The 11,227-nt window shown below is 36.6% G+C and overlaps 1 protein-coding gene across 4 annotated transcripts; it reads left to right on the top strand.

Annotated features, from left to right (window-relative positions):
* Nucleotides 340–6,965, top strand: LOC109714005 (probable methyltransferase PMT1). 4 transcript variants are annotated; one of them, XM_020238359.1, is made up of 9 exons: nucleotides 340–826; nucleotides 1,132–1,254; nucleotides 1,733–2,153; nucleotides 2,247–2,411; nucleotides 2,771–2,953; nucleotides 3,027–3,621; nucleotides 4,442–4,554; nucleotides 4,632–4,852; nucleotides 6,339–6,965. In XM_020238359.1, exons 3-9 carry the CDS (start codon nucleotides 1,887–1,889, stop codon nucleotides 6,658–6,660), a joined length of 1,866 nt encoding a protein of 621 aa, XP_020093948.1. In that variant the 5' UTR covers nucleotides 340–826; nucleotides 1,132–1,254; nucleotides 1,733–1,886; the 3' UTR covers nucleotides 6,661–6,965. The 4 variants fall into 4 exon arrangements, with proteins under 4 accessions (XP_020093948.1, XP_020093947.1, XP_020093945.1 ...); XM_020238358.1 differs by having other exon boundaries at nucleotides 1,132–1,264; XM_020238356.1 differs by lacking the exon at nucleotides 1,132–1,254.

The following is an 11,227-nucleotide window of genomic DNA, read 5'->3' as shown; positions in this document are numbered from 1 at the left end:
GATACGTGACTTTTCCTAACGAGATGTCGTTGAAAACTTTCTCACTGAAGTATCATTTGAGAGTTTTTCACTAATGTTTTATTCTAAGAACACCCTAAATTATAGAATTAAGTGTAATTTTTTAAATCCCGGAATTTACCAAAAGGAAACGCAGAATCTTTGCATTTTTACCAGAAAAATGAAGAGTATGGCTGCCCTAAATACTAATAAATACGCTTCTTAGCAACCAAAATTTATTACAAGAAAATCGAGCACAGATTCATTTGCCCTAAATACTGCGCCTCACGTGAGTAAAAATTAAAGTAACAGTAGTCTCTCCCTTTTCTTTCTTCTCGCCGACAAACATTTTCCACGCCCAACCCCCCTAAATTGCAAACCTTTTTTCGGTTCTAATCCCACGTCCCCTCTTAAACTCAATTTTTCTTTTTTTGCCCTTTCCAAATATAAAGACATGGAAACTCTTATTATTATTATTATTATTATTATTATCAATTGTAATTATCATTTTATTATTCATTCCCTCTCACTCACTATTTATTTATTTATTTATTATTTATTTATTTATTTTCTCAGATCTACGACACTCTCCCCTCCGACACTTTTCGCACTCTCCCCACTCCTCCCCCGCTGCTCTCTCTACTCACTCTCGCCTCTTCGCTTCCTCCCACAGTAATCTAGGGTTTTCATCGCCTCCGAAATCGAATCGGAGCGTTTTGGCGTCGAATTTCGCGGAGATCGAGCTTCTGTGAGCGGATCCGCGGCTCCGTTCCTCGGTGGAACATCCACCAATCTCTTTCCCTGGAGGTTTTGCCCGCGATTTCATTCGGTATAATCTCTCATGAGCTCGATGCCGATGCGGTTTGTTTTTTGTTCAATTTTGGTGATTTGGGCTCTGAATGGATTGGAAAAGCCACTTTTTTAGGACGAAAAAGTTGGGATTTTGATGCTGTTTCCGATTATATCCGTCAAATTTGAAGCTTTTGTCGGAAATTTTTCGACTTTTTTTTTTTCGAATTTATTACCTCTTTTCTAATGGTATTGGACCAACACCGACGCGCTTTGTCGTTGTGCCTATCACTTTCCTTTGGACCCCCTTTATCAACTTGCTTTTTTTTTTTTTTCTGTTTACAGTGGACCGAGACCTTCCAATTCTATTGCTGTGGACCAATACATGGCAGTAGATTAGATATTGTTCCTGCGTCTTCGCTAACGTGCGCCATTTGATCGTTGGGGCCTCTTTAATTTATAATCAGTGTGAGCTACAGTATGATTCTGTATCCTATAGTGCTAAATTGGGTAGGCAAAAAAATTAGCTATGTTCTTCGTGGTCTTGGTCCATCTATTTTGTCATATTCTCTGCTGCTTCTTTGAGCTTTTCTATTAGGATTCTTTGCCTCGTACAGTAGTACTGATGTTAAGATCTTGGTGATTTTAGGTGTTTGGGGGTGAGGATCTATTAGCTGCTGCTTTGTTTTCCTGAGTTGTGTGAGAAAGTTTGCAACTTGATTGATTTCATCCTCTGTTCGTCAGTTTTTTTGGGGTCCTTTTTAACCTTTTCTCTTTTATTTTCCGCCCTTCTTTTTTGTCTCAAGCAAAGGTCCTTTTTTTTGCAATTTTACATAGTGCTTTCACATAGTGCTTTTTTGCAATTTCAAATTCCCTTTATTATAGAGCTGTGTGTTTTTTCATTTGAGATGATGGTTGATCATTCATGGCTCCTACTTCTATGCAGATTTGCTTCACAATGGGTGCTTCAGTTCTGAGGCCGTCTACGATTATTTACGAGCAGTTATGATCTCAAAGAAAAGTACTGTTGTGCTTTTTGCTTAAATTCTGTGTACTGTATTAAAGAGGTAGTTAAACGGAAATTAAAATTAGGCTACACAATGAGGGGGAGAGCTGACGCGGCGCAGAGTAAAAAATTAGTTACCTCACTTTGTATCGTGATTGTCTTTGTTGGTTTACTGTTTCTGTACAATGGTTCATTCTTTGGGCGCAAAGGGCAACCAGCTAGCGGTGCTTTTGAGTACAGGAATAAGATCTCACGCTCGTTAGGGTGGGGTAGCGATGACGATGGTGAGGTCGGTAAAATTGATGAATCCATTTTTGCACATGAAGGTGGAGATAACAATGTCAGGCTTAAGAACTTTCCTGTGAGCTTCTTCTTGAGTAATCTATTTTTGTTCAGAAATATCACCATATGTTATGTTACAGTTCTGTGTCTAATGTTATTATATTCTTTGAAGGTTTGTGATGATCGGCATTCTGAGTTGATTCCTTGCTTGGATAGAAACCTCATTTATCAGATGAGGCTGAAACTGGATTTGAACCTGATGGAGCACTACGAAAGGCATTGCCCTCAGCCGGAGAGGCGCTACAATTGCTTGATTCCTCCTCCACCTGGCTATAAGGTCGATATTTCTTATGACTTTGTTTTTTTCGTGTTTAATTTTGCATGCCTGAGTACTTGTTTGATCTAGCTTCTAGAACAACTTCTCCGCACTGAAAGGTAGCTATCATGCATTTGTCATGTAAAATGTTGAGATCTTTTGCTCTGGCAAGATGCTGGAACTAGTTTCTTGGTCTCAACAGTAGAAGCGCCAATTTTGGTATGATTTTTCTGCAGTAGGAAGTTGTTGCAAAATTTGTATATGAGCTGCTGGTCCTTCTCCAAGCAGTTCTACTCAAACATCACTTATGCAAAAGCTTCTTCGAAACCCAAGTATTCAGAGACCCTCTTAGTTGATTATTTATTTTGGTTATTGTATAGGTTCCAATTAAATGGCCAAAAAGTCGGGATGAAGTCTGGAAGGTAAACATACCTCATACTCACCTTGCTCACGAAAAGTCGGACCAGAACTGGATGGTTGATGCAGGTGAAAAAATTGTTTTTCCGGGAGGAGGAACTCACTTCCATTATGGAGCTGATAAATATATAGCATCAATTGCAAATGTAGGTCCTGTGAATTCTTGATATTCTCTCCTTGCTTCAATGCTTAAAATAATAATATTGGTCATACTTACAGATGCTAAATTTCACGAATAACAATCTAAACAACGAGGGGAGGATGCGGACAGTTCTTGACGTCGGTTGTGGTGTTGCAAGTTTTGGTGGATATCTACTTTCATCTGATATTATTGCAATGTCTTTGGCACCCAACGATGTACACCAAAACCAGATCCAGTTTGCCCTAGAAAGAGGAATTCCTGCTTATCTCGGTGTTTTAGGGACTAAACGGCTCCCATACCCTAGTAGATCTTTTGAACTTGCCCATTGTTCCCGTTGTAGGATTGATTGGCTTCAAAGGGATGGAATCCTACTTCTTGAGGTAGACAGATTACTTAGGCCAGGAGGCTATTTTGCTTATTCATCTCCTGAAGCATATGCACAGGATGAAGAGGATCTCAGAATTTGGAAAGAAATGAGTTCACTTGTAGAGAGGATGTGCTGGAAAGTTGCATCTAAAAGAAATCAAACTGTTATTTGGGTCAAGCCTTTGAATAATGATTGCTACATGAGCAGAGAAGCTGGTATGAAGCCACCTCTGTGTAGAACTAATGACGATCCAGATGCAGTGTGGGGTGTGATGATGGAAGCCTGTATTACTCCTTACTCAGAACGTAAGTGCCTTCTCTATGCTTGCCTTTAAGCCTTTTTTTTAAGATAGATTTGTATGGAATGACCTATAATTAAGGGGGTTTTTTATAAAATTTTGCTTTATTCTAGTTCTTGTTGTCAATGTCATGGGATCTTAATAATTTTCTTGTGCTAAATATCAACCTTTTTGCTTTTTGGTGCTTGCTTGACTAACTACCCTACTTCGTGGGCCTAGTTTTGTTATTTAGTTTTTTGGTGCTTCTTTGACTGCATAATTTTAATCAGCATGTGCAAAGTGACTGCAAATCTGCCAGAAGCATGAGCTTTTTCTTTTGAATCATGTTAGGATTAAAAACCGAGTTTAGACATATTACTTTTTCTCTCTTTTTTTTTTAGCCAAGTGTAGACATTCTACATAATTTTGTATTCCTTAGTGCCAGATATATTGTTGTTTTGGCATGAAACCTTGTTTTGCATTTGAATAGGTTTGATTTAATGAATCTTATGGAACCTCACCACTTTCTGCTGGTAATCGAGCTTGGCACGCTACTCATGATCAATTGAAATTTGTCCCTTCTACATTTTTTTTATTAATAATAATTTGGTTTGAAGAGAAAGAATTAGTTTACCCACCTCAAAATTCAAATCCAAGTAATCTTGCGTTCAGTGGACTTTGTTTCCATGTGCTTTTTTTGCATGTCATACTCAAGCCTCTGCAGTGTTTTTGTATCATACCTATGGTGAGGTTCATGAGAAATACTGCTTTATTTGTATGAATGATTTTTCAGGTGAACGGGAATTATCTAAATTGCAATAATAAATCTTTTCCCTTTTTAATTTCAGAGATGCATAGAGCCAGCGGAAGTGGATTGGCTGCTTGGCCTGCTCGCTTGACAACCCCTCCTCCCCGTCTAGCTGATCTCCAGATTACCACTGACACATTCGAAAAGGACACGGTACATTCAATATTTGTATAAAATTGCTTCATTCGAGTGTGGTGAAGAAATATCATGATATATTTATCTTGTTTTAGGAGACGTGGCAACAAAGAGTTGACAGCTATTGGAGCCTATTGAGTCCAAAGATCAAGTCGGACTCTCTAAGGAATTTGATGGACATGAAGGCAAACATTGGATCATTTGCTGCTGCATTAAAGGACAGGGATGTTTGGGTGATGAATGTCGTGCCTGAAGATGGACCGAACACCCTCAAGATAATCTATGACAGAGGCCTCATAGGCACCACACATGACTGGTATGCAATTATTGTTCTTAAATACTCTTGATTAGTACCACCAGGTTGCGACGTATAGCTATCACCTTTCTTTTCACATTATTCCTTGATTTGTTGCCCGTTCATAGTATCAGACATAAGTGCTAATGTCCTTGAAATATTAGGTATTGTTGAAGAAACAGTACTTATTCATGGTCTTTGTCCTCTGATTATATGTGTTCATGAGTTTGTGCCCGTGTGCGTGCGTGTGCGTGCGCATGCGGGTATGTGTGTGTGCGAAGTAGTTGTGAAGCTTTGTTTTTGTGTCCTTTTTCTGCTTTGAGAGATATTATGACTTCATGATAATGCTATAGCAAAATAGCATGTTTCTTCTTTGTTTTTTCTTTTTCTTTTTTTTTTAACCTATCCTCTATTATTCGCATGTTTCTTGTGAAACATATCTATTTTATTCCTTGTAGAGAACATGAAGTATAAGCTCCCCATCTACAGAAGTTAAAAGTTAAATCCCAAGAATCCAAATTAGTAAATTTTTTTTCTCTTCCAATAGGTTTTCCTCGTCATTCAGGAAAGATATATTTTCAGGGTGACAAGCATTGTGGAACTTCTGTTAGATTTTTAGATTCAAACCAATGATAGAACTAGAAAAAGTGTGTCTATTTCCAACTCAACTGACCCTTGTCCTTCTATTCTGTTAGTTTCTAATTTGATCTTCCTCCAAATTTTTATGTTGTACCCTTGGATAGAAATTCAGTTGTCTTCAATCTCAAGCTGTACAGTCAAAAAGAAGAAATGTTGAGCTATTGTAAAATACTGGAGCTTCTCAAATTTTCTTTGATAATGATTCTCTTTGGTGTATATTGTTTAGTACTTTTTAGGAATTATTACAATATTATATACACATACACACACACACAATTCTTAGATACTCTTCTTTTATCTGATTTAGTTGGTGTGAATGTATGCTTGTTGACACCTAACTAGTATCACTATCAAGCGCAAGTCTTATATATTCTTCATATGAGGCACTTGCCTATGTACCCCTAAAAATTACCTGACTTTCATACTTATCCAAAAAGGTTTTAAGTAACGAAAGCTACCCCTCTAAAGTTCCAACTTGTTTCAAATATAGCCTTAAGAGTTAAGTTTTGTCACTCTTACTGTTAAAACTAACCATTAAATATACAAAAAGACCATTTACCCTTTCAAATATGGCCCCTAAAAAGTTTTTGAGTGATGAAATTTATCCTTCTAAAATTCCAACTTCTTTCTACCCTTTATTTTAACACGGGGTCAGGCTGAGGATGAAGTTAAGTTGGAGTAAACCTGAGATAGCTGATGGAAAGGCAGTATATATATAAGTAATGGAGAAACTTTAGAAAGGGTAGATTTTATCACTTGGAACTTTAGTAGCAAATATGAAAGTCTGATATTTTTAGCGCATGTAGGTAATTATCCCTTTCCAATTTCTCATACATTTTCCCTCAATATAAGTACATACCCTCAACAGGTGCGAAGCCTTCTCAACCTACCCTCGGACCTACGATCTTCTTCATGCATGGACGGTGTTCTCCGACATTGAGAAGAGGGGATGCAGTGCTGAGGATCTGCTCATTGAGATGGATCGCATACTTAGGCCAACTGGGTTTATTATAGTGAGAGATAAGCGACCGGTATATGATTTCATCAATCAGTACTTAAAAGCATTGCGGTGGGAATTGATAACTTCAGTAGATGCCGAGCCCAACTCAGACTCAGAGAACAACGAGATGATTCTTGTGATCCAGAAGAAGATGTGGAACCCTCACAGAAGCTTGATGGATTCAGCATAAATTTTCCATCTATTTTGTTCGCCTACTTAGTAAATGCAGCTTAGGTCGAAAAAGTGTGGCCTGAGTGTTCTTCAGTTTGTTGTTTCAAGTTTTATTATATTTTTCTTTTTCTTCTTTACATTTTACGCTACGAAGCTTGACATTGATTTTTAGGAATATTATTTTTAGGCCTTGCCAGCTGATTTGTCAGGTAGCATCTAATATTTTGAGCAGCCTAAGGTACTATTTTTCTTTTTAGAAGAAATTGGTGTTGTTTATGTTTGGTTTTTTTTGGTTGAAGTAATAAGAAAATTGTTTTCTTTTAAGTCCCAGACACAGTAAATATTGCAGTGAGGAATAAGTTTTTAGACTTGCTGTAAATAAGAATGATTTTTCAGTATTCTGCAGTGCATAGCAAAGTTTGACAACAGATAAAAATGCATTTTGCAACAGTATTCTCAACTCTTTTTGTTTGATTTGAGTCATTTCTAATAATTAAATTGGCGGTTTTGTTAAGTTCAATGGTAGTTCTTAAATTTAACCATTCTAAATGTTTCTTCTGCTGAGGGAACTGTCGATTTCATTACACTAAGCGGCCAATGGCTAATGAAACCATTAAAACAAGCAGGGGCAGTTCTGCCCTAATCGTTTGTGCAGAAGCTGTTGATTCATCGTCGAAATATTCCACAAAGAAACTCGCATGGAGCTTAACAAATACAAGATTCAATACCAGGCACCTTCTCTTAGATTCATTATTGATGAGATGCTTAAACACCAATACTGTGCCCTAATTTTGTTACTGAAAAGAAATCATATAGTGATTTCCCTGCGCCATACATTGACAAGATATGGTATGTTATTCTCTAATCTCCATTTTCTGAGTTACTTTTCTCATTAGTAAATACACATACACATGAAAGAAGCTGATTGTAACCCATCAATCATTTCAGTGTCTGGATTGCAGAGAATCTTTCCACTTCATTAAACTGTCTGATGCTTTTATAGGTCTTTGCCTGTTAAGATGATGTCGAAATTATGCCTACCATTTGTTTTTTTTCTTTTAATCATAATCTCGCTACAGCTTATCAACTAACTGTTTTAGTGAAGCACTGGCTCCTTAAAATTTGTCGAGCTCATCCTGCCTTGAAATGTACAATTTGATACGCAAGTCACTGTCGCGACACCCACTTGCTAACCTCATGTATCCTATTATTTGAACTGGAACTGTGGGTATAACAATGTTTGTTCGTTTTCACCACCAACAAAAGTGTGTGTCTGTAACAATACTTGTTTAATTTAGAGTATCGTTACATGTATCTAAAAAGATAATCCTATGTGCTTTTGATATGTCAGCATTGTAGTCGTGATAGTAATTAACTAAGCATTTTAGACTTGATGTTCTATCAGCTTTCATATTTGAAATCTCAAAGCTAAACCATTTATTAATGTCATTTGTATAACATTGGACTCATTAAAACTCTTTTGATGTACCTTCTGATATGCATATAGCAGTATTTGTTTACTGTTTGGTTTTATTATGAAAGGTATCAAGTTGCAACTATTTCAACAAGACTATGGTACGCGGGTGTCGGTTTTAATCTTCCTGTTCCTATAGCAATCTTACATTATCTTGATGGCTACAATCCACATGTGGCCGCTATCACTCATCCTTGTTTTTTTTTTTTTTACCAGTCTAATATCTTTTTCATTGTAACACTTTGTTTGCCTGTTTTCTCTTCCATTTTACTCAATGATCAATTAGTGATTTGTCAGATTGGAATCACTCGTTCCGTGTGGGGCATTGAAATCGTGCCCGTGAGCCGCGGCCCAGTTCGCCTGCGCCCAAGATTGAAAGGTTGGTAGGAGAGAGTATGTTAAACACTTGTCCCTTTTTAATTGCTACTTCATCTCTATTAGCATTCTTAAATTCAATTAAGAACACATCTATTGGATCTTACCCTCTTCAATCATTATAGAGGGCTTGATCTGACTTAAGTACACCATTTGAAGTATTAAATCCTCTCTTATGTCATGAAATCCCTTGCTTTGTCATCTTACTTATGACATAATCTTTCTCTCGATTTCTCTGTTATTTATATATTTTTATATCAAATTGGTTTCTTGTCATTTAACAAGCATTCGCCAGTGAGTACTACTGTGCATGAATGTTCCTGACATGTCATTTCTTAACATAGATTAACGAAATCGGACCCGTGACCTCAATATAATCACCCTCGCATGATACTCTGTTAGGTAAACACTGATGCTGTATTTTTTTACTAGGCAATAATCTCTCGAGTTTTCTTAGCATGTCACGCATCGCTTTCCAGTTCGTTTTTTCTTTCAACCTAAACAATGCTTGTAGACAACCTTTTCCCCAACCCCTTAAGTTATCGATAAGTTCTCTATTACTGAATAAGATTCCAAACTCTCTAATATTATTTATCTTTCTTTAATTCGAATTCCGTCACCTATCATAGTCTCGAGAATGACACCATTTCGTGTTAATGATTATATTAAAAAAAATTTACTTGTGGACCAGTGTTCTCTGTTGCTTTTTTGCACTTTTAAGTAGCATGCCATGTACTCTTATATTGTTTAATTTATGGCTAAATGAGCAAACCAGTTATTGGTAATTTCCTCGGTGATTATAGAGTTGGCCAAGTGTAGTGACATAACAATATGATATTAGCTCGATAATTAGTTTGTTTATTTATAACTTTTTTAATCAAGGTTCATCCTCAAGGGAGGCCAAGTAATCAGTTCAGATTGCCAGCTATGTTTCTTGGATGAGAATATTCATGTAATATTCGTTTACATTGGAGATTTGATTTCGCCGAGGATAAGTTTATCATAGCTAATATGTTTTCTTAGTGATGGTTACTTTGTATTGAATCTTTTAGTTGATTTAAGAGCTTAATGCGAAAGTCTAATAGAATATTTCCAATTTAGCCATTTAATCATTTAATCAACTTGATATATATATATATATATGTAAAATATGATAGTTTAGTTACGTAATTGAAGATGTTATTTGCCGTGATTAGTCATCATCATCGTCATTGTTGCTGTTGCTTAATAATTCTTGTGTTGCTACTTCTTTGTACTTATCAGAAAAACAAGACTAAATCGTACCGCAAAATACAGAAACTTCTTTGTTCCATTCAATATCAATCTACTGCATTAATTTTTCCTGCTCACAAGTTTCTCTCAACATCTCAACTTCAGTAGCCATTACATTACATGCCATCATTCTCCACAAATTTTGTGAGTATATGGATTTTGGCTTCGAGTATGTGACATGTTATACATAACTGTGCGCCATTCGAGCACGTATTCATATGTTTCTTAAATAAACAAAATTAAGACACACCTCAGCAAGTTATGACTTATGACATGGCTAACACAGCATCAGTGATGTATCTATATTTGTCGTATGACCGACTATTACGGTTTGTTATAGAATTTTAAATCAATGAGAAACTTGCATTTAAAAACTTGAACACCTTGAGAAGACCAGTGATTTAGTTTAGAGGACACATTTAACTTCTTTTTTTTTTTTCTTTTTTTTTTTTGGTTGCAAATGATCCCTTAATAGTTGTTGGAGAGGGGTTGTCCCCACTATTGAGAAGGGAACAAAAAAACTCTCTGTTCACTTAATTCCCTCATGCTTGTCCCTTTGTTTCTAAAAGGTAGTGTAGAGCCAATCACAAGTTTCATATTTTTGTCACATGATGATGCCATATGACATTACCATATTACACCTTTCATATTGATATTACTACTTGTCCACTGTTTACATTTAAGTTTGCATGACTTAATGGCTTCCTCTTTTTTTACTTCTTTTTTTTTTTTTTCTTTCATTCATTCTTTATTTTTGGGAGGGTTTCAGGGACGAGGAAATGTACGAAGCGAAGCAAATTCAATCATTAGTTGTTTTTCCATCGCAATCACCATCTGATGGCCCACCGCGTAGATCGTATCGTATTCAGATCATGACCAATACGCGTTCAAGTTTCTCGCCTTTGTAAAAATATTATAAATGTTAAAAATGTGTGTGTGTGTTTTTTTTGGCGAGTTTGTCGGCGGCAGTTTTAAGCGAGAAGAGAAAAGCTGTTCCTGGAAGAAACTAAGGGGGAAGGGTTGGAAGGAGCCGTTACTCTTTGTACAAAGTTTTAACCTCTAAACCTCCTATTAGGATGGAGAAACCCTAGATTCTCAATCATAGAGTTAAATTATTGCATTTATTTCCACTTACGGGGTTGTACATCCATGTGCTAGGGCTCTACTAAGCAAAGCACCTCACCCCCTAAATTTGTGGGGTTGATTTGCTACACACAAAACCAAGGAGGCTTTTCATGGGGACACAATTGTCTAACTCTTACAATCTAATTATTGAGTTTGGTGAAATTAATTTCGAAGTGAGTTTCTTGCATCACACTTATTAATTCGGAGTGATTTAATTGCATCATATGGGGACCAAAACATTCCCCTGATGTTCTAGCTATGATGATAATTGTTCAACTGCACCACGTCTATTCAAACGAAGCGCCTTTCACATGATTAGGTTGTACGATGAAATTTTGCA

Source organism: Ananas comosus, linkage group 8 (genome assembly GCF_001540865.1).
Source record: "Ananas comosus cultivar F153 linkage group 8, ASM154086v1, whole genome shotgun sequence".
NCBI classification, from domain to species: Eukaryota; Viridiplantae; Streptophyta; class Magnoliopsida; order Poales; family Bromeliaceae; genus Ananas; species Ananas comosus.
This window is presented reverse-complemented; position numbering and strand designations above follow the sequence as displayed.